At 39.5% G+C, this 25,322-nt stretch overlaps 2 protein-coding genes across 3 annotated transcripts in view; one reads left to right on the top strand and one right to left on the bottom strand.

Moving 5' to 3' along the window:
• On the top strand, positions 1 to 15,698 carry LOC117512682 (glycerol-3-phosphate dehydrogenase [NAD(+)], cytoplasmic). Its single transcript, XM_034172842.1, has 8 exons — positions 1 to 148; positions 2,970 to 3,147; positions 3,463 to 3,603; positions 7,894 to 8,032; positions 11,393 to 11,505; positions 14,891 to 15,127; positions 15,205 to 15,311; positions 15,398 to 15,698. Exons 1-8 carry the CDS (start codon positions 18 to 20, stop codon positions 15,492 to 15,494), a joined length of 1,143 nt encoding a protein of 380 aa, XP_034028733.1. The 5' UTR covers positions 1 to 17; the 3' UTR covers positions 15,495 to 15,698.
• Positions 15,699 to 20,399: 4,701 nt separating this feature from the next.
• LOC117512681 (glucose-6-phosphate 1-dehydrogenase) overlaps positions 20,400 to 25,322 on the bottom strand; it is a 42,262-nt gene continuing 37,339 nt past the window's right edge. For both annotated transcript variants that reach the window (XM_034172841.1, XM_034172840.1), the window contains exons 11-13: positions 23,881 to 23,957; positions 20,782 to 20,874; positions 20,400 to 20,698 (exon numbers count right to left, since the gene is read on the bottom strand). In XM_034172841.1, the coding sequence (XP_034028732.1) occupies positions 20,608 to 20,698; positions 20,782 to 20,874; positions 23,881 to 23,957 (261 nt within the window). In that variant the 3' untranslated portion in view covers positions 20,400 to 20,607. The remainder of the gene's footprint in view (positions 20,699 to 20,781; positions 20,875 to 23,880; positions 23,958 to 25,322) is intronic.

The raw sequence follows: 25,322 nt of genomic DNA, 5'->3' as shown, positions 1-25,322 counted from the left end.
CACACAGACCAATAACGATGCGGATTTGGTTCCGTGCGTTGCCGTTGTGTCACCAACTCACTGCGGACCGTCGGTCGAGCGCGCACACGGTTCGCTGTTTCACGATGGCTGCCCTGAAGAAAGTCTGCGTCGTCGGCTCTGGAAATTGGCAAGTTGTTATTTGTGCGATGATAGGACTTACCGTCCAGTTCTTTCCGTTTATCGCTGCTAGCAAAGAGTCTAAAACGATCCGGCTTTATTTGTCGCAGTTTACTTACTGGGAATAATGTGACATTGTCCCCGTTAACTAGTAAACACCAGTACTGATTAGTACTGCTGCCAGGTGAATGTTTGCGGTCACGAAGCCGCTAATGTTTAGTTAGCTTTGTGTCGTTAGCACCTCCAGCCGCTTTACTGCCTCCCTGCTGCTTTTCTCCGGAGAAATATACAAACTCCTGTCAGCTTCTCCCTTTTTTACTTTGGGTAACCACAGCAGATCTGATATGAATCAGCACGTTGATTTTTATTTTTTATTTAAAAAATTTTTCTTGAGGGGGGGGCGCAAATAAATGGTAAATGGACCTGCATTTATATAGGCTTTTCCATCTGCATCAGATGCTCAGAGTGCTTTACAATAATGCCTCACATTCATCCTGATAACCACAAGGCGCTTACTACACACTGGGAGCAACTAGGGGATTAAGGATCTTTTCAAGATAAATTCCTCTGAGAATCTCGACATTTAATCAGCTAGAAACTATTTTATTTAATTAAGAAAAATGTTTTTATGTGTGTGTTATTTGGCTTTTGTGCTGCTATAGTGATTAATCGGCTGAATTAGTTGATTTAAAAAAAAATTCAAGTGTTTTTTTCCCCCCCAAGAGCTAATTCAAATCTGAAATCATCACATTAGAAAAGCAGAAAAGATATAATATAGATTTTTTTTTTTTTTTTTTTTTTTTTGGTCATTGTCATTTTGTCATTCGTTTCATTGTAGTCAGACAATGAAAGGCAGTTTTGTTTTCGGAGCAGAAGATTGTGCCAAATCAACATGCAGATTCATCTAAAATCTGCTGTGGTGGCCCCAAATGAAAAAAGCAGAAGCTGAAGGCACTTTGATAATAAATCTTCAAATTTCTAAATGGAGTTTGCTGTAGTTTTCTCTGTCGAGAATTGCATGATCTTGTGCACAGGCCGCTACATCCTCCTGGTAAAGAACATTGTGATTATTTTGTAATTTTACCAATGTTCTTGCAGATGAGCAATCATGCCACAGAAATACCTCTGCTGTTCTTCCTCTAGGCAGAAACTGCTGTATGTTCAACTATTTCAGTCACATCAGTTGTCCATAAATACGGCTCCTGTCACCTTCCATGACTGCTTTCTTTAAGGTTACTTCCAGACTTGTTTCCACCAGTTTATGGTGCATCCAGAAGGTATTCACAGCCCTGCACGTCTTCCGTATTTTGTTATGTTACTGCCTTATTTCAACATAGATTAATTTTGTTTTGTCTGCGGCAGCCCAATAATCAGGCCTGTATGGTAGAGTGGCCAGATGGAAACTACTCCTTAATCAAAGGCACATGGCAGCCTGCCTGGAGTTTGCCAAAAGGCACCTGAAGGACTCTGACCATGAGAAACAAAATTCTCTGCTCTGATGAGACAAAGATTGAACTCTTTGTTTGGAGGAAACTAGTCACCACTTATCACTGAGCCAAAACCTTCTCTGCAGTGAAGCGTGGTGGTAACATCATGCTGTGAGGATATTTCTCAGTGGCAGGAACTGGGAGACTAGTCAGGATTGAAGGAAAGATGAATGCAGCAATGTACAGAGACATCCTGGATGAGAACCTGCTCCAGAGTGCTCTTGACCTCAGACTGGGGCGATGGTTCGTCTTTCAGCAGGACAATGACCCGAAGGACACAGCCAATATGTCAAAGGAGTGATCTCAGAACAACTCTGTGAATGTCCTTGAGTGGTCCAGCCAGAGCCCAGACCTGAATCAGATTGAACATCTCTGGAGAGATCTGAAAATGGCTGTGCACCGAGGTTCCCCATCCAACCTGATGGAGCTTGTGAGGTGCTGCAAAGAAGAATGGACAAAACTGCCCACAGATTGGTGCACCAAGCTTGTGGCATCTTATTCAAGAAGACTTGAGGCTGTAATTGCTGCCAAAGCTGCTTCAACAAAGTATTGAGCAAAGGATATGAATGCTTCTGTACATGCAATTTCTTAGTTTATTTTTTTAAATAAATTAAACTTTTTTCATGTTGTCATTATGGGGTGTTGTGAGTAGGATTTTGAGGGGGGAAATGAATTTACTACATTTTGGAATAAGGCTGTAACATAAAGTGTGGAAGAAGTGAAGCGCTGTGAATACTTTCTGGATGCACCGTACATAAAACATGACTGGCGACACAATGAACTGATGATGCAGGATTCACACTTTGATGCTTTCATGGTTAAAATTTTTGTCAGTATCCAAATACTTATGGACTAGACTGCAAAAAAACTTAAAAGGAAATTATATATACATACATGAGACTGTCCTCAGGAAAATCCTAAATACTTCAGTTTCACAGATATGGAAATTTAAACATCTTGTTAATAGTTCACTTTCATGCAGCAGTTAATAAGTAATGGATTTCTTTCCATTGAATGTAATATCGTTTATGGATCACTGGATGTGGATTCACAACAAAATCATAAATTACATTTTTACTAATTCACTTGCACACAGGATATTTTAATATAATTATTTCTTGATATAATATATTTTAAAATGTTCAACTAAATGAGAGACTGATATTTTTGTTAATGAGATTTTTGTTTATTAATCTATATTGTGATCCATTCTTGCACTGTCATGTATACTGACATTTTTGTGATGGACCATGCTAAAGTATATCCAGCCCCCCCCCCCCCCCCCCCCCCCCCCCCCCCGCCCCAAAAAAAATCTATACTAATGTGTAACTATTGACAATACAGGGGTTCTGCCATTGCCAAGATAATAGGTGCCAATGCTGCTCAGAATCCAAAATTTGACAACGTCATAAAAATGTGGGTATATGAGGAGCTGGTGAATGGGCGCAAACTGACTGACATTATCAACACTGACCATGAAAATGTGAAGTACCTTCCTGGGCACAAGCTTCCATCAAATGTGGTAAGAAACTGTTGGTTTCTCACCATTTTCTCTGACTGTGGCTCACATTTCAACCTGATGCTTTGCTCCAAATGTTAATTACCTTTTATTTCAATTTTTTGCTGCACTTTTCACATGCTTTTACCAGCAGTAGTCCTGATAGCTCGTAATGGCATCTTTTCACAGCTTCTGATACTTTATTCCTTTTTTTTTATATAATGAAAATTAAAATCTGTTGTCAGTTTCTGCATGCTGCCCACAGTAGGTTGGACTTTCTGCAGAAGCTCCAAGATGCATTAGATTGAAGATGCATCTCTTGCCCTCTCTGCCCACTAGGTGGCAGTGCCAGATCTGGTGGAGGCGTCCAGCGATGCAGACATTCTGGTGTTTGTGATCCCACATCAGTTTATTGGCAAAGTGTGTGACACCATCAAAGGCAAGATAAAGTCTGATGCACTGGGGATATCACTAATCAAGGTTGGACTTTCCTCTTTGTGCTTTAACTTGCTGTCAGGGATTTTATTATTGTTATTTTTTTTGTCCTCTGTCCACTCTAAAACTACTGAATAGAAGTACATTAGATTTGTTGGGCTTGGTACTAATCAGGTGGGTTTTTTAAAAAAATGTGTATATATTTGTCCCTCTGAAGAGTCCAGATTATAGTCATTTGTGGGTGTCACAGATCACAAAACTCTCATTTTGGATTGGATCACAGTTTTAAGTCACACATCAGATCAGCAAAAAAAAAAAGGTGGAAAAAGCTAACTTTGCTTACCATAAAAAAAAAAAAAAAATTAAAATACAGTTTAATTCTTAGGATTTAATATGTACATTACTAGTGAATAAAAATAGCCACTGGTAATGACATAAAAATTATTTAAAAGCCACAAGTTTATACTATAACTTCAAAATCCTTAAAAAAAAGATTCTACATTGTATGGTGAGAGGGTAAAAATAACTTTTTTTTATAGTGCTTTTAGGATAAATACCCCTTGTTGAAAGTCAGGTTTTTGTTTTTGTGTGTGTTCCCATCCCTGGAACTCAATGAACTCTTCAGCCCTCAGTTGGCACAGCTCACACTCACTGATTTGATGATTATAGTGAGATCAGTGTGCATATTTCATGCTCTTCTTCCTGATATTTCTTTCTAAGTATTGCCATGCTTGACTACGACTTGCATCTGGCTTCACAGGCTGCTTCTTAACAGCACGAGCAGCGTGTCGGGCTGGTCTGTCTGTTTTCATCACTCTCCATTCACATGAACGCATATGGGATTATACTTGTTCCACTTTTCTGAGCACACAGTGGGACCTTTGCATGCAAATAAATATTTTAAAAAAAAAATATTAATCTGAGTAAACAGAAATATGTCTTGTGCCTTGTGGTTCCAGTATTATTTTAGTTTATGTTGGCAAAATGGAATTTTTATATTTGTTTGCAGTTCATACAACTCTCATTTCTCATGTTCTGAAGGTGTAGAAGGGAAGTTTTTAATTTAAGTCATGAAATACAACAGAAACCCTGGCTTGGGTTATGCAACATCCACATTAACTGAAATGAAAATGTCGGCAAATATTGTTTTAATATTACCCAACTCTTAAGTGGAATGGGTACAAGCTACAGTGGTGAAAATAAGTATTTGACCCCCTGTCAGTTTTGCAGGTTTTCCCATCTACAAAGAATGGAGAGGTCTGTAATTTTTATCATAGGTACACTTCAACTGTGAGAGACAGAATCTTAAAAAAAAAAAATCCAGAAAATCACATTGTATGATTTTTAAATAATTAATTTGCATTTTATTGCATAAAATAAATATTTGACCCCCTAGAAAAACAGAGCTTAACAATTGGTACAGAAACATTTGTCTGCCATTACATAGGTCAGACGTTTCCTGGAGTTCTTGACCAAGTTTTCACACACTGCAGCAGGGATTTTGGTCCACTCCTCCATACAGATCTTCTCCAAATCTTTCAGGTTTGGAGTTTCAGCTCCCTCCAAAGATTTTCTATTGAGTTCACATCTGGAGACTGGCCAGGCCACTCCAGGACCTTGAAATGCTTCTTACGGAGACCTTCCTAAGTTGCCCTGGCTGTGTGTTTGGGGTCACTGTCATGCTGGAAGACCCAGCCATGACCCATCTTCAGTGCTCTTACTGAGGGAAGGAGGTTGTTTGCCAAAATCTCACAATACATGACCCCATCCATCCTCCCTTCAATACGGTGCAGTCGTCCTGTTCCCTTTGCAGAAGAGTACCCCCAGAGTATGATGTTTCCACCCCCATGCTTCACGGTTGGGATGGTTTTCTTGGGGTTGTTCTCATCCTCTAAACATGGTAAGTGGAGTTGATTCCAAAAAGCTGTATTTTGGTCTCATCTGACCACATGACCTTCTCCCATGCCTCCTCTGGATCATCCAGATGGTCACTGGTGAACTTCAAACGGGCCTGGACATGTGCTGGCTTGAGCAGGGGGATCTTGCTGCCCTGCAGGATTTTAAATCATGACAGCATCATGTGTTACTAATGTAATCTTTGTGACTGTGGCCCCAGCTCTCTTCAGGTCATTGACCAGGTCCTCCTGTGTAGTTCTGAGCTTTCTCAGAATTATCCTTATCCCACAAAGTGAGATCTTGCATGGAATCCCAGACCGAGGGAGATTGACAGTCATCTTGTGTTTCTTCTACTTTCTAATAAATAATCATAACAGTTGTCTTCTACAACCCCTGGCAAAAATTATGGAATCACCGACCTCGGAGGATGTTCATTCAGTTGTTTAATTTTGTAGAAAAAAAGCAGATCACAGACATGACACAAAACTAGTCATTTCAAATGGCAACTTTCTGGCTTTAAGAAACACTATAAGAAATCAGGAAAAAATATTGTGGCAGTCAGTAACGGTTACTTTTTTAGACCAAGCAGAGGGAAAAACATATGGAATCACTCAATTCTGAGGAAAAAATTATGGAATCATGAAAACCAAAAGAATGCTCCAACACATCACTAGTATTTTGTTGCACCACCTCTGGCTTTTATAACAGTTTGCAGTCTCTGAGGCATGGACTTAATGAGTGACAAACATTACAACATTACTCTTCATCAATCTGGCTCCAACTTTATCTGATTGCTGTTGCCACATCAGCTTTGCAGGTTGGAGCCTTGTCATGGACCATTTTCTTCAACTTCCACCAAAGATTTTCAATTGGATTAAGATCCAGACTATTTGCAGGCCATGACATTGACCTTATGTGTCTTTTTGCAAGGAATGTTTTCACAGTTTTTTGCTCTATGGCAAGATGCATTATCATCTTTAAAAATAATTTCATCATCCCCAAACATCCTTTCAATTGATGGGATAAGTGTCCAAAATATCAACGTAAACTTGCGCATTTATTGATGATGTAATGACAGCCATCTCCCCAGTGCCTTTACCTGACATGCAGCCCCATATCATCAATGACTGTGGAAATTTACATGTTCTCTTCAGGCAGTCATCTTTATAAATCTCATTGGAACGGCACCAAACAAGTTCCAGCATCATCACCTTGCCCAATGCAGATTCGAGATTCATCACTGAATTTGACTTTCATCCAGTCATCCACAGTCCACGATTGCTTTTCCTTAGCCCATTGTAACCTTGTTTTTTTCTGTTTAGGTGTTAATGATGGCTTTCGTTTAGCTTTTCTGTATGTAAATCCCATTTCCTTTAGGCGGTTTCTTACAGTTCAGTCACAGACGTTGACTCCAGTTTCCTCCCATTCGTTCCTCATTTGTTTTGTTGTGCATTTTTGATTTTTCAGACATATTGCTTTAAGTTTTCTGTCTTGACGCTTTGATGTCTTCCTTGGTCTACCAGTATGTTTGCCTTTAACAACCTTCCCATGTTGTTTGTATTTGGTCCAGAGTTTAGCCACAGCTGACTGTGAACAACCAACATCTTTTGCAACATTGTGTGATGATTTACCCTCTTTTAAGAGTTTGATAATCCTCTCCTTTGTTTCAATTGACATCTCTCGTGTTGGAGCCATGATTCATGTCAGTCCACTTGGTGCAACAGCTTTCCAAGGTGTGATCACTCCTTTTTACAATTATTTTTCCTGATTTCTTATAGTGTTTCTTAAAGCCAGAAAGTTGCCATTTGAAATGACTTTAGTTTTGTGTCATGTCTGTGATCTTCTTTTTTTCTACAAAATTAAACAACTGAATAAACATCCTCCGAGGCCGGTGTTTCCATAATTATTGCCAGGGGTTGTACCAAGCTGCTTGCCTGTTGTCCTGCAGTCCATCCCAGCCTTGTGCAGGTCTAAAGTTTTGTCCCTGGTGTCCTTAGACAGCTCTTTGGTCTTGGCTATGGTGGACAGGTTGGAGTGTGATTGAGTGTGTGAACAGGTGTCTTTATACAGGTAACAAGTTCAAACAGGTGCCATTAATACAGGTAAAGAGTGCAGAATAAGAGAGCTTCTTAAAGAAGAATGAACAGGTCTGTGTGAGCCAGAATTCTTGCTGGTTGGTAGGGGGTCAAATACTTATTTTATGCAATAAAATGCAAATTAATTATTTAAAAATCATACAATGTGATTTTCTGGATTTTTTTTTTTTTTTTTTTTTTTTTTTTTAAGATTCTGTCTCTCACAATTGAAGTGTATCTATGATAAAAATTACAGACCTCTCCATTCTTTGTAGGTGGGAAAACCTGTAAAACTGACAGAGGGTCAAATACTTATTTTCCCCAGTGTAGCTTATGAAAGTGTGTGTGGTTTCTTTCCCACCAGGGTGTTGACGAGGGGCCTGACGGACTCAAACTCATCTCTGATGTGATACAGGAGAAGCTTGGTATCGACATGAGTGTGCTGATGGGGGCTAACATTGCTAACGAGGTTGCTGATGAGAAGTTTTGTGAGACTACCATCGGTTAGTAGGATTACTTTTTTTTATTCTCTGTTTTGGATGTTGACATTTATTGATGGGTATACGTGGCATTAAGACAGAGTTGCTAAACTTGTGACCTGCAACAGTTGCCTTCAAGGTTCCTGTCATGGAGATGAAGAAAATTTAACTCTGTTTCTCAATAGACTTGGTGTAGCAAAACGACTTTCAAAATCATGCAGACATTTTTAGGAGTGATGTAATTTTTTTTTTTACCACTCACTAAGTAGCATGATGGTACAGCAATAAGGGGAAGGAGAACAAAAAGCTTCTTGTACCATCCCACAAACTTTGCACAAATCTGTTTTTGTTTTTTTTTTTGGTCATAGAGAAATGTATCTGTAGCGTGTTGTTGTTCTGAGCTATGTGAATTCATTCTGTGGTCACTGGACTATGCCAACGCCTCCACAAACCTCCTACATACTAGGTTAATCTGGTGGATAATTTAGCCTCCGTCCTTTGTTCTGACACATTGTGTTCCTCTGATACTGTGTTTTAATAATTTTGAGTATATAAAATTAATTTGTTCATAATGCATGAATGCCATCCTTTTCGACATGACCTTATATTCATACAAAGTTTCGTTGAGTGTACGCTTGAATGTGTCTGAGTGCCAGGTGGGACGTAAATGGTAAAGGTACATGCAAAGTCTGTCACTTATCCTCGTATATAAGCAGTGGTGGTCACTGAGGCAGCAACTACACCTGCTCCTGATTTCCAAACGTGCATGTGATGGTTTTATTCCCTGCAACTCTTCCAGACATGTCCAACAGGTGGCAGAAAGGCATATGCTATATTACAAAAGCAAAAGAAAGTTGTTTTTTAGATAGATCTGGTGCATCAAAGTTCACCAAATGTTAATCAGTTTGTCATCACTAGATGTCTTATTTTGGAAACTTACAAGGTGATGGCAAAAGCGCATGCTTAACAGCTCATCCATAGTATCATAGTCATTAACAGTGTATGTGTAGAAAGTGCTGGTGGAAAATTCTGATTCTCAGCTTCAGCTCATTGTTCACTACAGAAACAGTGGTTACATAGTTAAACCCCTATTCTACAGGACACTGTTCTGTTACGATCACCCACGAGCCAGAAAAAAAAGAAAAAGCAAAAACGGGGTGAAACTGCTTTGTCCACCTTGCCTCCTATCAGGCTCTTTTATAAAATGCAGAGCTGGCAACTGGCTGGCTCATAAAGCGCAGAGCTGGCAACCCACTCAAACATAAGTAAAGCTGCGCGTGGCTGCGTTCATAGTCAGAACTCGGAATCAGAATTGAATTTATTGCAAAGTAAGTTCTCACATACAAGGAATTTGACCTGGTGTCATTGGTGCATAAACAACAATAAAAAGAAAAGGAAAAAAATAGTTCTGTAACTGCAAAAAAAAAAAAAAAAAAAAGAAAAAACTGCTGCTTTTGGCGTCAAATTTTTAACCTGATGGAACACAAACAGGTATCAAGCTGTACTCACTAGGACCCTGTTTAAAGCTGTTTGAACATGACTGAAGCTGTTAAAACTACAGACATCCAGAAGTGATCATGTAATGACACCCCTGATCTCTATAATTACTGGATAGCTCATTGGCCAATATTTTTGAAGCAAACCGGCCGCCATATTACCACTCCGATGTCCCACTCCTGAACGCTCTTTTCTATTGATCTTTAATGAGGCACACACAACTTTATTCTTTGTAATTTTGTTTTAAAAAAAAAACCTTCATGTGCAGCTATAAACTGCGCAAATTGGCAGTTCACAGGCTGTGGACGAACATTTCACCTGTGAGTGTGATTGAAATGGGAAGTAATGAACAATAATTTGAAGTTCTCTCCCTTTTTCCAGCATATAGGCAAAGATAATAAGTGGCTTATTAACTCAACATGTGAAGCCATATGTTGACTTCTGTGTTGGACAAACTATTTTAAGACATTTATTAGGTCTACTTGTGAATAGTTTTAGGTGTTGTTGCGATGAGCTTTATTAATTTTATTAGGCTGAAGCTCAGAGCTGTATGTAATAAATGTCATTGCAGGGAAAACTAACTCTCCTATAGCTAGTTAAGTGGTGTTTTATTCTTTTAGTGCAACTATTTAAAAAAAAAAAATCCACTATTTCTGTATTTATCCATCGTGACTTTTGTTTTCCATCCACTTTTGTTCATGATATGGTACCAATACACGCGCGCGCACACATATCGCTTGTATAAACTTTGATTAAATGATCATTTTTTAGAATTGAGTATTTGTCCCAGTGAGATATGAGTAAGTGAGAATAGAAGGGAAGATGATTAACCTTTTGTAGTGTATCAGAGAGAAGTCAATACAAATGTGCTGCAAAAAATGTTTTCTACAATGTCTCCACAACCAGTAGGGTTAGAGAGATGATCTAAAGTTTATATTCATCAGAATATTTGTTGTGGATTGGTATAAGTTGTATGATGAAGTCAAAAGAAAGCCATGCTGTTTTTCATCTGTACAGAATGTGTCCTCATTAGATGGTGTGATTTCCAGTCATTTTCTTTGAGATTATCATGTTCCCTGATTTGTTGGATCAGAAATGGAAAATTTTAATTCGACACTGAGAAACAAACACTCATGGGTGATTCTTAGACTACGGGCACTTATTATGTCCTTTGATCATATTGTATGAAAAACAGAAAAAAGGGGAAATTTCACACTTTTCTAGTTATCTTTACAATGAAAGTGTGTTAAGAAATTTGTTCTAGTAGTCTGTGATGACTTTTTCATCTTTTTTCAGCATCATTATATGCAAATATTGCTTGTCCCACACCCAGACTTTTGATCTTCAATGATAAAAATGAATGGTAAACATTTTTTCTAATGTTTTAAAATATCAGTAAAATAATAAAAACATAACTGGGGTATTCAATGTCATACAACTGTTGTGATTTTTTTTTAAACAAAATGTAGTTGTTCCACACTATTGCCGTAATTTCCACCACAACACTGTAATGTCCCTTTAAACAGTTTGTATGAAAGATTGTTTGGGTAGTTTCTATGGAGATAAACAGTGACATCAGAGCACATGTATATAGCGCCAAATCACAAACAGTTGCCCCAAGGCGCTTTATATTGTAAGGCAATGGTGTGGTGGAAATTACATTTACAAGGCCAATAGAATCACCCTCATGTCTATGCAATGATTACACAGTTCCACAAAAACAGGCTACACACTACAGTCACGGGTCTGGTTGTTATGGCTCTACTGGAGCAGTTAGGGTTTGAGGCATTGCTTTCACTTTAATTACCGATTTGAATGGCAGTGGTTAGAAATGTGACTTTTTCATAGATGGGAACAGTAACCCTAGCTGCCTTTTTCTGTTTGCAGGATGTAAGAACAAAACCCACGGGGCTCTTCTGAAGGAGCTCATGCAGACCAACAACTTCAGAGTGACAGTAGTCGAGGAGTCTGACGTAGTGGAAATCTGTGGAGCCCTGAAGGTGAGATTTCAGTACAAAACATGGCTGCATGTGTAGACGGGTGATTCTTTAACTACGGGGACTATTGGCCTTGTAAATGTAATTTCCACCACACCATTGCCTAACAATATAAAGCGCCTTGGGGCAACTGTTTGTTGTGATTTGGTGCTATATACATGTGATCTGATGTCACTGTTTATCTCCATAGAAACTACCCAAACAATCTTTCATACAAACTGTTTAGGGACATTACAGTGGTGTGGTGGAAATTACGGCAATAGTGTGGGACAACTACATTTTGTTTAAAAAAAAAAAAAAAAAAATCACAACAGTTGTATGACAGTGAATACCCCAATTATGTTTTATTTTACTGATTTTATTCAGAGATATTGTAAAACATTAGAAAAAACGTTTCTTTACCATTCATTTTTATCATTGAAGATCAAAAGTCTGGGTGTGGGACACGCACAAAACGGCAATATTTGCATATAATGATGCTGAAAAAAGGTGAAAAACTCATCATAGACTACTAGAACAAATTTCTTAAAACACTTTCATTGTAAAGATAACTATAAAAGTGTGAAATGTCCCCTTTTTTCTGTTTTTCATACAATATGATCAAAGGACATAAGTGCCCGTAGTCTAAGAATCACCCAGACCACAAACTTCCAAGACTAATGTGCATATTTTTTACAATATTCCTGGGATGGGGAAAAAGAAGCCATCTTTTTTTTTTTTCTGCTCAATCATCCAACACATGGACCTGTCTGACTATTTATATATGTACAGTGCATCCAGAAAGTTTTCACAGCGCTGCACCTTTTCCACACATTATGTTACAGCCTTATTCCAAAATACGAGGGCTGTCAATAAAGTAACGGTCCTTTTTATTTTTTTCAAAAACTATATGGATTTCATTCATATGTTTTTACGTCAGACATGCTTGAATCCTCGTGCGCATGCGTGAGTTTTTCCACGCCTGTCGGTGACGTCATTCGCCTGTGAGCACTCCTTGTGGGAGGAGTCATCCAGCCCCTCGTCGGAATTCCTTTGTCTGAGAAGTTGCTGAGAGACTGGTGCGTTGTTTGATCAAAATTTTTTCTAAACCTGTGAGACACATCGAAGTGGACACGGTTCGAAAAATTAAGCTGGTTTTCAGTGAAAATTTTAACGGCTGATGAGAGATTTTGAGGTGATTCTGTCGCTTTAAGGACTTTTCACGGTGCGAGACGTCGCGCAGCACTCTCAGGCGGCGTCATCAGCCTGTTCAAGCTGAAAACCTCCACATTTCAGGCTCTACTGATCCAGGACGTCGTGAGAGAACAGAGAAGTTTCAGAAGAAGTCGGTTTCAGCATTTTATCCGGATATTCCACTGTTAAAGGAGATTTTTTTTAATGAAAGACGTGCGGACGGATCCGCGCGTCGGGACGCAGCCGACGCGGTGCGGCGGCACAGGAAAAACACCTCCGTGTTGATAACCATTTGTAAAATCCAGGCGGCTTTTGATGGCTTTCAGTGGAGTGAGTATATGAGAAATTGTTTAACAGGCAGGACAAGTTCCATCTTGTCCTTAAGGCTTTCAACAGAGGTGTTTTTCCTGTGGCGGAGCGTCGCGGCGGCTGCGTCCTGTACCTTTTTCTGTACCTTTTCCATTTGCAAACACTGCAGTAGCAAATGGCAGCTAACAGGCTAATTAACATTGTTGTACGAGGCACAAACTTGGCAGTAACGCACTTCTGGTTCCCATTGTACAGACAAAAGTATCAAAGTGCATGTCTGCGTCACAAAACTTAAGTCAACATTTTAAATTGGTAATACATTTTTACAAGAATACGAGGTCTGTTAGAAAACTATCCGACCTTTTAATTTTTTTAAAAAACTATATGGATTTGAATCATGTGCGCTTGCATCAGCCAAGCTTGAACCTTTGTGCGCATGCGTGAGTTTTTTCACGCCTGTCGGTTGCATCATTCGCCTGTGGGCAGGCTTTGAGTGAGCACTGGTCCACACCCCTCATCGGATTTTCATTGTCAGGAAAATGGCTGAGCGATTGGAGCAGCGCTGAAGCAAATTTTTCCAGAAACTGTGAGAGACAGCCAGGTGGAAACCATTCAGATGATTCAGATGGCTTTCAGTGAAGATACTCTGGGCGTCACACAGATTAAGGATCATTACAACCAGATTAAAGACGGCCCACAGCGGCGCAGGGCGCGCTGCGCTCCGAGCGGCCATTGACAGGCTGAAACGACCAGATCATTTCCAAAGTGAAGGCTGTGTTGATCCGGGACATCGTCTGACTTCCAGAGAAATTGTGGAAGAGGTGTACATCAGCACTTTTGCGGCACATTCCACTGTTACAGATTTTCTAATGAAAGACGTGCGGAGGAATTCGCGCCTCGGGACGGAGCCGCTCATGGCACACAACAAACAGCACGTCCAGTAACGCAAGCACACGATTCAAATCCATATAGTTTTTTAAAAAAATAAAAAGGTTGGATAGTTTTCTAACAGACCTCGTATAGTTAGCCTTACCTTAGCCTAGCTGTAGTCTGGCTACCCCACAAGGTGCAAATAAATTGCGAGCCAAGTAGTATGACGTTTATTCCCTCTTTATTCAAGAGCAAGATTTAATTTCATTTATTGTCCAAGACCCAGCACACCATTCTCTTTAGATATTGTTTTACAGCAGTTTGCATCCAGCTTAAGAGTGTGTTACAGTCACCTCCTACACCAGAGTGTGGATCAAACAATACCTCCTTCAGATCATTATGCAGGAACAACTCGTCATGTATGTAGACTGTGCCATCTTGTGGTCAGAGATGCAGCATTTTAAAATAATTCTCGGAAATACAAGTTGCAGGACCAGTCAAACAAGTTTTAAAAAAAATTAAGTATTTTGTGAACAGTGTTTATAAGTTAGCCTTGCTTTTTTTTTTTTTTTTTTTTTTTTTTTTTTTTTTTTTTTTTAACTTTATAGAGAAAGTGCTTATTTGAAAAGAACTTTGTACTTTTTTTTTTTTAAATGGGTGACAGAAGGATTTTATAAAAAAAAAAAGACCATAGCTGCAAACTGGTTTAAATGACAGACTAATTGTACATTCAGGTCTGGACCACTCGTGAATTTTGTTTGTACCTAAATAAATAAAATAAAAGCTAAAAAAAAAGTTTCTCTTAATCACTCATACCAACCCGCAATGAACAAGTTTGTTCATGAGTGGTTCTTGCGGGTGTAAAAATGCTTGTAAAGTTTAGACTTTCTGCATTGACACACGAGGGGAAATAAAGCTTATCTAAGAACATTAGCCTAGTACTGTAACTATCACCAATCATTGACAATTACTGTAGAGTTGCTAAATGGTGGTGCAGGTACATTTATTTGGCATTTGCTCTTTGTCTGTTCATTAGAACATCGTTGCAGTTGGGGCAGGGTTCTGTGATGGTTTGGGTTTTGGGGACAACACTAAGGCAGCAGTCATCCGGCTGGGCCTGATGGAAATGATCGCCTTTGCACGAATCTTCTGTACCGCTGGAACAGTCTCTTCTGCAACATTCCTAGAAAGCTGTGGGGTGGCCGACGTAATCACAACCTGCTACGGTGGCCGCAACCGCAGAGTAGCTGAAGCTTTTGTCAAGACTGGGAAGGTGAGGTTATTTTTAAAACCTTGTTTGCATGTTTGGTTAAGGAACCAAACAGGACATTGGGATTTCATCTCTCCTAGTCTATCGAGGAACTGGAGAAACAGATGCTGAATGGCCAGAAGCTACAAGGACCAGCGACAGCAGCTGAAATCCATGTCATCCTCAAGCACAAAAACCTAGTTGACAAGTAAGTTAATCACAAACATAAAATTTAAGATTAAGAACCAGTATTTTTCATGAGTTAAGACTTTCAACAATATTACCTTCCTCTAGGTTTCCACTGTTTACTGCTGTATATCAGATCTGCTATGAGGGCCATCCAGTCAAAGAGTTCATAAGCTGTTTGCAGAACCATCCAGAGCACATGTAAAAGCAGACCAAGTGCCTTCTAAATCATGAACACCACTTCTCCTGTCCTTGTCAGAAATGGATAGGGGTGACCACTCACTCCACACAACGTGGCTCCAACCAGTGGAATTAATTTTCCTGCCTCACCTAGGTTATGTAACAGTTGTACGTTCAGCTGTAATTTGTTTACCTTAGTCTTACAATCATTTACATGAAATGGAAAAAGTAAAAACATAACATGTTGGCCCCTTTTTTAACTGAAAGATTTGGGCCAGAGACAAAAAATATAAAATTTAATATAAATTTTAATGAATAGCTAATACAAGGCTGTATCCTATTTAATTGATTTATATCCCATTTAAACTTTGTGGGTGAAGATAACTCTACACTTCCCAGTTTTCTGTTGTTTTATTCAGTGACTAATGCTGATTTTCCCTATATTTGGCAGAGAACATATTTGCTGAACTGTACTATAATCATACATGCTATGGTCTCACACTGGGGAAAACCTGAGCCATACTCTTGACACTGTGGCCTTGCTTATGCATACAAGGTGGTACTCAAACCCCAACTTATCTTCACACTCAACCATCCTTCCTGCACCATCAAATTGCAGTGTTCAGTTAGTTACATGCTGCTGCAACTCTATGGTGCACCACAACTCTCTCCATCCTCAACTACTGAATGCTTTTCCCTGACTTCAGATTGAACATACCATCAATCCCTGTTCCTGTCCTTAACGCAGTGAAGTCATGTCAAGCCATTTCTTGTGTCTGAAGCTTACTTTTATTATTGTTATGCTTGGCCTGAATATAAGATGCCCCTGATTATGTGATGAACCCTCCCCCCCAGCTTTCTGAAGACAAAACTTTTTTTATATGGGGGGGCTAATGGGTTTGGGGCAGGTCTGACTGCCTAAAGTAGTAGTGCAGTAAACTGGTCTACCTTGGCTCACGAGATCAACTGACCAAAGCAAGGATTAAAGTTCTAGATTGGACTCCAGAAAAGCAATCAATACAGAGCCGAAGGGAGAAAAAAGGGTAGGGACTAGATTTCACTACTAGGTGAAGTGGGTATTAGTGCTGCACAGTTACCAATTTTTTATAGTAATCGTGCATGTCTAAAATACAATGTATAAAATCTTTTTATTTATGTATAAAGTGATGTGAGGTCCTACAAGAGGTAAGAGAGGTAAGGTATACCCCCTTACTGCAATTAAGGATCAGGGGTGCTGGAGCCTACCCCAGCAGTCATAGGATCTGAGGCACAGTACACTCTGGATAGGATGCCAGTCTGTCACAGGGCCACATAGACAAACATTCAAACCCATGTGTGCACACACACACCTGTGGACAATTTAAAGTTTCCAATCACCTAACCTGCATGTCTTTGGATGTGGGAGGAAGCCGGAGACCCTGTGGGAGCACACAAACACAGGGAGAACATGTCAACTCCACACAGAAAGGCCACAGATGAGAAATGATCCCATATTGTTCTTGCTGTGAGGCAACAGTGCTAACCACTAATCCACTGTGCCGCCCACAAGAAGTAAGATTCGTCCAAGAAATGCTTCACCTTAATGTTTTCACAGTGAGAGTGGGAACCTGCCAGGAGTTCTGTGTGTGTCTTTCACTGTCTGTCTGGGGTAGCAACAAAAAGACCTACTGTTGTGGCTGTATATGGCTGCTGAATACAACCCCTGGCAAAAATTATGGAATCACCGGCCTCGGAGGATGTTCATTCAGTTGTTTAATTTTGTAGAAAAAAAAGCAGATCACAGACATGACACAAAACTAAAGTCATTTCAAATGGCAACTTTCTGGCTTTAAGAAACACTATAAGAAATCAGGAAAAATAATTGTGGCAGTCAGTAATGGTTACTTTTTTAGACCAAGCAGGGGGGGGAATGGACTCACTCAATTCTGAGGAATAAATTATGGAATCACCCTGTAAATTTTCATCCCCCAAACTAACACCTGCATCAAATCAGATCTGCTCGTTGACATTGACCCTATGCCATGACATTGACCCTATGCGTCTTTTTGCAAGGAATGTTTTCACAGTTTTTGCTCTATGGCAAGATGCATTATCGTCTTGAAAAATGATTTAATCATCCCCAAACATCCTTTCAATTGTCCAAAATTGTGCATTTATTGATGATGTAATGACAGCCATCTCCCCAGTGCCTTTACCTGACATGCAGCCCCATATCATCAATGACTGTGGAAATTTACATGTTCTCTTCAGGCAGTCATCTTTATAAATCTCATTGGAATGGCACCAAACAAGTTCCAGCATCATCACCTTGCCCAATGCAGATTCGAGATTCATCAATGAATTTGACTTTCATCCAGTCATCCACAGTCCACGATTGCTTTTCCTTAGCCCATTGTAACCTTGTTTTTTTTCTGTTTAGGTGTTAATGATGGCTTTTGTTTAGCTTTTCTGTATGTAAATCCCATTTCCTTTAGGCGGTTTCTTACAGTTCAGTCACAGACGTTGACTCCAGTTTCCTCCCATTCGTTCATTTGTTTTGTTGTGCATTTTTCAATTTTTGAGACTTATTGCTTTAAGTTTTCTGTCTTGACGCTTTGATGTCTTCCTTGGTCTACCAGTATGTTTGCCTTTAACAACCTTCCCATGTTTGTATTTGGTCCAGAGTTTAGACACAGCTGACTGAACAAACATCTTTTGCAACATTGCGTGATTTACCCTCTTTTAAGAGTTTGATAATCCTCTCCTTTGTTTCAATTGACATCTCTCGTGTTGGAGCCATGATTCATGTCAGTCCACTTCATGCAACAGCTCTCCAAGGTGTGATCACTCCTTTTTAGATGCAGACTAACGAGCAGATCTGATATGATGCAGGTGTTAGTTTTGGGGATGAAAATTTACAGGGTGATTCCATAATTTTTTCCTCTGCTTGGTCTAAAAAAGTAACAGTTACTGACTGCCACAATCTTTTTTTCTTGATTTCTTATAGTGTTTCTTAAAGCCAAAAAGTTGCCATTTGAAATGACTTTAGTTTTGTGTCATGTCTGTGATCTGCTTTTTTTTCTACAAAATTAAACAACTGAATGAACATCCTCCGAGGGCGGTGATTCCATAATTTTTGCCAGGGGTTGTATAAGATCCCCTTCTCCTTTTTTTCTGATGTATTTCCAAGAAAGTCATACAGTCTTATATTCAGGCCAATAATGTAAAATGAAGAACAGCACGAGAACATCTATACTAAATACTGGATGTAGTGTTGTTCTGAATACATCATTCCAGTTTTACATAACTGAGCTTAATGTCTGTCACATGATCAAGATTAAATGTATATTAATGCTCTAGAAAAACATTTAAGCAGTGACATGATTTTTGGTTGTCACATAACCAAAAATCATGTATTCAGATTTTTTTTGAACAGTTTGACAGTTGAGTAGAATGAAGTATCATCATTCAATATTTAATGTTGCCATCCAGTGAAATGCAACCTGTCCATCAGTAATGTAATTAAGGTGGAATACCTCATTTATCGTTTAATATGTATGCAAAAGTGTCTTACTAATGCAGTCGCACATTTCCTGTCTGTACTGTTTGTTACTAGTGTACCTCATAACTAATTTTCATAAAAATGATTTAAAGTGCCTTTAACACCTGGTTGCTAGATCTTGGCCATTGTCTTTTTGACAAACCTAAAAAAAAAAAAATCTGTCCATTTGCCACTTTGCCTGTTTGTCACTCCATTACAGGAAATGCATTCTGAAAATTCTCTTTCCAATAAATATCAAAAGTCACTTGCTCCAATACTTTGTCCATCTCACATTAGCAATTTATTTCAACTGCACAGAACCACAGTAGGAATGTTAAGGATTTATGTCATCAGAACATAGTAAAGAGTAACATGTACACTAAGAAGCATGATGCTAAGAACAGCAAAACTGTGTTTCAGGATGTCAAGAATAATTAAAAACACTTGTATCAGTGTTTAAACTTTGCACGACTGGCACCACCACGGTAATCAGCAAATACATGCTCTTTAATCAGCTAAAAAAAAAATTCCCCCCCCCATGAATGTTGGCTTGTACCAAACCACCTTTTCAAAGGTGTCTAAACACCACTATTTATTTTTGTTTAATAAAAGCTCTGTGTGAAAGATAGTGAATATACACCTACCGCATACGTGCTATGACTAGTTTTCAAGCAGCAAGAGCCAGTTCACATTTAACACATGACACCTATACACAGAAGTAAACCTGAAATACATTACACATTGTTAAAGGAGTGTAGCCACCTTTATAGGTGCGGAATTAACAATATACATTACACCATTACAAAGACAGTGCTGACGTGCAGTACGCACTGCTGCTGCCTGGGTATACAGAATGAACATAAGCACTTTAAGCTCTCTTTAAAGGAATGAAACAATAATGTGACTAAGACATAAGCTGGCTTTGCTTGTTCAAAATGTCACTTCAGACTTCTTTAGTATTGATATTTAACAACATTTATAAATTTTGTCTTTATAAAGCAACAATATATATTTGGTTCTAGACAAAAATAAAAAAAATCTGGTAATTATTAATAAACGCAATAAGGGCATCAAGGTATTTCGATCACTGGTGACGAGGGTTTGGACAGCCATTGGTGCTTGTCTTGGCTATGTTCAGTTACTATCTTTGGTACAACATTTACAGTCTGTGGTCATGATGATATTTTGTTGCTGTGCTCTAGTTTCACACAAACCACATTCCTTCAATATCCTGGCAAATTAAGAATTAAGACCTCACTGTAGGATTACCATACATGGACATGTCACCATTTTTTGCAACAGTTCATTCACAAAAACATCCATTTTATTTATTTATTTATTTATTTATATATATATATATATATATATAAAATAAATCTTTACTTAAAAAAAAAAGTAAAAACTGAATGAAAAATTTTGTATACCTTAGGCACACTTTTCTTTTAATACAAATTGTTTCTTGATGCTCTATTGCTACGTGGAATGGTATGATCCATAGAAAAGGCTCCGTAGTACTTATAGTGGACACAGCAAAGATGGTGCACTACTCCAAGATGTGTCTCACTTACCCTGCTGCACCTGTCAAACTGCCCTACCTCTACTGCTCCCTCATCTCAGTTTAAAGTCTATGAGGACTGACCCATTTGTAAGTGCCCTCATAGCGAAAGCCTACTTTCTTTACAAGCTCATCAGCTTCTGTTGGGCCACGGCTGCAAAGAAAAGAGACCCAATCAGAATTGACATCTACTTTTATAATCCTCAACCAATTACTGGTTTTGTGACCTTTACATACCTTCCGTATTTGTAAGGAATGGGTGCGGGCTTCTCTTGGTCTATCTGATGAAGAAGAGGCGTAAAGATCCTCCATGCTTCTCTTAGTTCATCACTGTAGACAGAAACATCAACTTCACGAAACTTTTAAATAGCTACTTTATGCTACATGTCACTTGACAGGTGCTTTTTTCCTCAAAGAGTTGGCACTCAGTACTGCAGTGTCTTGATGCTCAGCCTCAATAGGAATAAGTGGGTATAAAACAACAAAAAAATAAATCACAGGAATAACCAAACAAGATAAAAAAAAGAGCTATTCTGGGTAATGCAGGCTTCATGGTCAGCAAGCAAAAAAAATACAGTGCATCCGGGAAGTATTCTCAGCACTTCACTTTTTCCACATTTTGTTACAACCTTATTCCAAAATGGAGTAATTTTTTTTCCCCTCAAGAGTCTACACACAATACCCCATAATGATAACGTGAAAAAAGTTGAGATTTGTGCAAGTTTATTAAAAAAAAAAAGAAAATCACATGTATATACTGTATTTACTCCACTAAACACCCCCGGGGCCTGAATTTTTCAAGGGGGCGGTGTGGCCTTACAGTGTGTACTCTAAATGAATGTTTTTCTTCATGCAGTAGCTGCTACACAATTACATAAAATGGTTCCATGCAAATGTTGTTACTCAGCAGTGTTCAAGCTAAAAGTTGTGAAACAAGTGGAAGAGAAGCAGATGCACCATGCTGCTTGGATTTTCCTAGTCAACAGAAAATGTGCCCAGGAGAGCAATAAGCAATAAGGATAAACTTGTAACCCTGACCAAAACAGCAAAAGGGCTGCCTGGTGAGGGGACAAAAGTGCGTTATCAGGACATTGGAACTGATAAAATGGTTCCAGGAAAAGAGAATGGCAGGTGTTTGTATGGCAGGGAAGGGTCTGAAATAAGAGGCATTGCGGCTGCATAAGGAACATGGAAACAGACTTGATGAGATTTCGTGGCAATGAGCTAGGACTATTTCATTTTTCTTTGTTTTCGTTTCACAATTTCACTACAATGTAATGTGCCAGGAAAAAATGACGTAAATACGGTAAGTATTCACAGCCTTTGCCATGAAGCTCAGAATTGATCTCAGGTGCATCCTGTTTCCACTGATCTTTGGTGTTTAGTTGTAGTCCACCTGGGATAAATTCAGTTGATTGGACATGATTTGGAAAGACACACACCTGTCTACATATGAGGTCCCACAGTTGTCAGTGCATCTCAGAGCACAAACCAAGCATGAAGTCAAAGGAATTGTCTGTAGACCTCCAAGACAGGATTGTCTCAAGGTACAAATTTAGGGAAGGGTACAGAAACATTTCTGCTGTTTTGAAGGTCCCAATGAGCACAGTGGCCTCCACCCTCAGTAAATGGAAGAAGTTTGAATCCACCAGGCCTCTTTCTAGCGCTGGCCACCCGTCTATACTGAACAATCGGGGGAAAGGGGCCTTAGTCAGGGAGGTGACCAAGAACCCAATGGTCACTATGTCAGAGCTCCAGCATTCCTCTGTGGAGAGAGGAGAACCTTCCGCAAAGGACAACCATCTCTGCAGCAATCCACCAATCAGGCCTGTATGGTAGAGCAGCCAGATGGAAGCCACTCCTTAGTAAAAGGCACATGGCAGCCCACCTGGAGTTTGTCAAAAGGCACCTGAAGGACACGCAGATCATGAGAAACAAAATGCTCTGGTTTGATGAGACAAAGATTGAACTCTTTGATGTAAATGCCAGGTGTCATGTTTGGAGGAAACCAGGCACCATCCCTACAGTGAAGCATGGTGGTGGCAGCATCATGCTGTGGGGATATTTTTCAGCGGTAGGAACTGGGAGACGAGTCGGGATTGTGGGAATGATGAATGCAGCAATGTACAGAGACATCCTGGATGAAAACCTGATCCAGAACGTGCTTGACCTCAGACAGGGGCAATGGTTCAGCTTTCAGCTGGACAATGACCCTAAGCACACAGCCAAGATATCAAAGGAATGGCATCAGGACAACTCTGTCAATCTCCTTGAGTGGCCCAGCCAGAGCCCAGATCTGAATCTGATTGAACATCCCTGGAGAGATCTGAAAATGGCTGTGCACCAACACTCCCCATCCAACCTGATGGAGCTTGAGAGGTGCTGCAAAGAGGAATGGGCAAAACCACCCAAAGACAGGTGCACCAAGCTTGTGCCATCATACTCAATAAGACTTGAGGCTGTAATTGCTGCATCAAAGTATTCAGCAAAGGGTATGAATACTTATACATGTGATTTCTTAGTTTTTCATTTAATAAATTTGCAGAAATTTAAAAAACAAAAACATGTAATTATGGGGTGTTGTGAGTAGAATTTGGAGGGACAAAAGTAATTTACTCCATTTTGGAATAAGACTAACATAAAAAATGCAGAAAAAGTGAAGCACTGTGAATACTTTCTGGATGCACTATATATAAAAATATAACAGCAGAATGAGCACCTGTGGAGGTAAACAGATCCATAGAAATGGCCTCAGTTAAATTGTGTGAGAACACATACCTCACTCATAGCCTGTGTAAAAGTTTCTGCCAAACGGCGTGTAAAGACATTTGGAAAATGCATCGTACATCCTTAGAGCACCTGCTTTGTCACTTGCAAAATGTGCAGAATGAAAACCCCAACTGTATGCAGATATAAAAAAAAAAATAAAAAAAAATCCAAAGCCATGGCATTTGTTTGATTCTGCTCCCCTCTATAGGGGGCAAACAGAATCTGGAGAAAAAAAAAAGCTCAAAATGCTCCGGCCCTGAACGTGGAGTGCAGCGAGTGCAGGCCAGCAAGGGAGTTGTGTGATTGTTTGTGTGATTCACTGATTCACTTTTTTCTTTTACCCCGTCCCATTACATATACCTTGACCTTGTGGGTTTTGGGCCTCGATTATAACACTTGCTATTAATCACCATTTTCACTGCAGTACATACCATTTTGAAAGCCGTTCTGTCACCATCTAGTGTTGATCTATAGGGTCAACATGAAGCCTCCAGTATACTATTTCAGTAGTACGGTTTAGTTTGCAACCGGTGATGTGAGCTCATATCCTAGAAAACGAAGACTTACCTGCGGACAAAGTGCATCTGACTGCCACAGAAGACATCCAGGATGAGGCGTTCATAAGCATCTGGAAGCTTCACATCCTAAAAACCAGCAATGATCAACACTGTCAGAAAATGAGAGTAACTTAAATGCATGGAAAAGGTGCAACGTTAACCGTTACTTCAGGTGTCTGTTACAATGTTATCATAAAGTACTACACACCAGTGATGTGCGGTCAGGGGAGGCATCATCACGGAAAGAAAAAAAACATTTATCCAGTGATTTATAAAGTTATTTTCCTTTTAACTTCACCAGTTTTATTTTTTTATTCAAAATCTCTGAATTTTCACATTTGCTGTTCAAATACTGAGAAGAGTCATGCAGTGAGGCAGCAGCCCACCGTGCCTCACCCTGTATTGCGCAATCACTGGGGTAATTGTTGGAATGCTGTGCAGTGAGACTGTCACAGTATCTCTGTATGTCCCTATTAAAATAGTCAAATATATTGGCTATATGTTTAGTTTATAGTTTAGCTGATGTACATAATGTACAGGTTTTTTTTGTCAACAACTGTGTGTGTAACGTGTTTCGTGTGCTGAGCGATCATAAAATGGCTGCAAAAAGGCACAAAGTGATGTACACAGTTCTCCTGCCTCATGGTAGAGGGCACTAGTAATCCCAGGGATTTTTCTTGCAGCAATGCCTCGGCTGCAGAATAAGTGACCGCAAGCTACACTAAGCCACTTCAGCAACTCGGGCACGCGGGGGCTGATGGGAAGGCATCGGGACAAACAAATGTACGTGCTTGACGGCAGACGCATATTCAATGTAATATCGCTCACTACTGCGTGTGGTAAATGGCATTTCTCATCAAAAGTAAGCATAATGTTTCCCAGTACATTGGACTGTGTTGTTATGGAAGCGTATTGCATTCGTTGGATAAAAAATAACAACAACAACTGACCGCTGATCTCGTAATTACAAGAAAACATCTCATAATTACGACATCGGGATCTCGTAATTCTAAGAAAAGATCAGGTGTCTAAATTGTTTTATGTTCTTCCGTACTTCCAGTCCCTCAGTAAAGATGCGGGCTGAGCTCAGCCGATGATAACACACTGCAATTAAGCACAAAGTGTAGATTTTCCCCTGAAGTGCTCCCGGATGAATGTCCAGGGAGGAGTTTCTGTGTAGGCTCTCAGTTGTCCAGGTGGTTTCCATAGTAGAGAAGCTTGAATCTTCGACTGGACTGGGTTGCTTGACGTGAGGACGTTTCACTTCAAATCACAGAAGTTTCCTCAGCTAAAATTCTTGCTCTGGTAGTCTGACTTCTGTCTTGACTCTTGTAGAGAATAATAAACCAGAAGCCAACAAAAGCTGGAGTTTCTAACCTAACCAGACCCCTCCTACCGAGAGGCCGACTGCTATAGGCTAGTGACTAAACAATAGCTCTAATTAGCACCTAT

Source organism: Thalassophryne amazonica, chromosome 6 (assembly GCF_902500255.1).
Source record: "Thalassophryne amazonica chromosome 6, fThaAma1.1, whole genome shotgun sequence".
NCBI lineage: Eukaryota > Metazoa > Chordata > Actinopteri > Batrachoidiformes > Batrachoididae > Thalassophryne > Thalassophryne amazonica.
The sequence above is the reverse complement of the archived record's forward strand: the minus strand, read 5'-3'. Positions and strand labels throughout refer to the sequence as shown.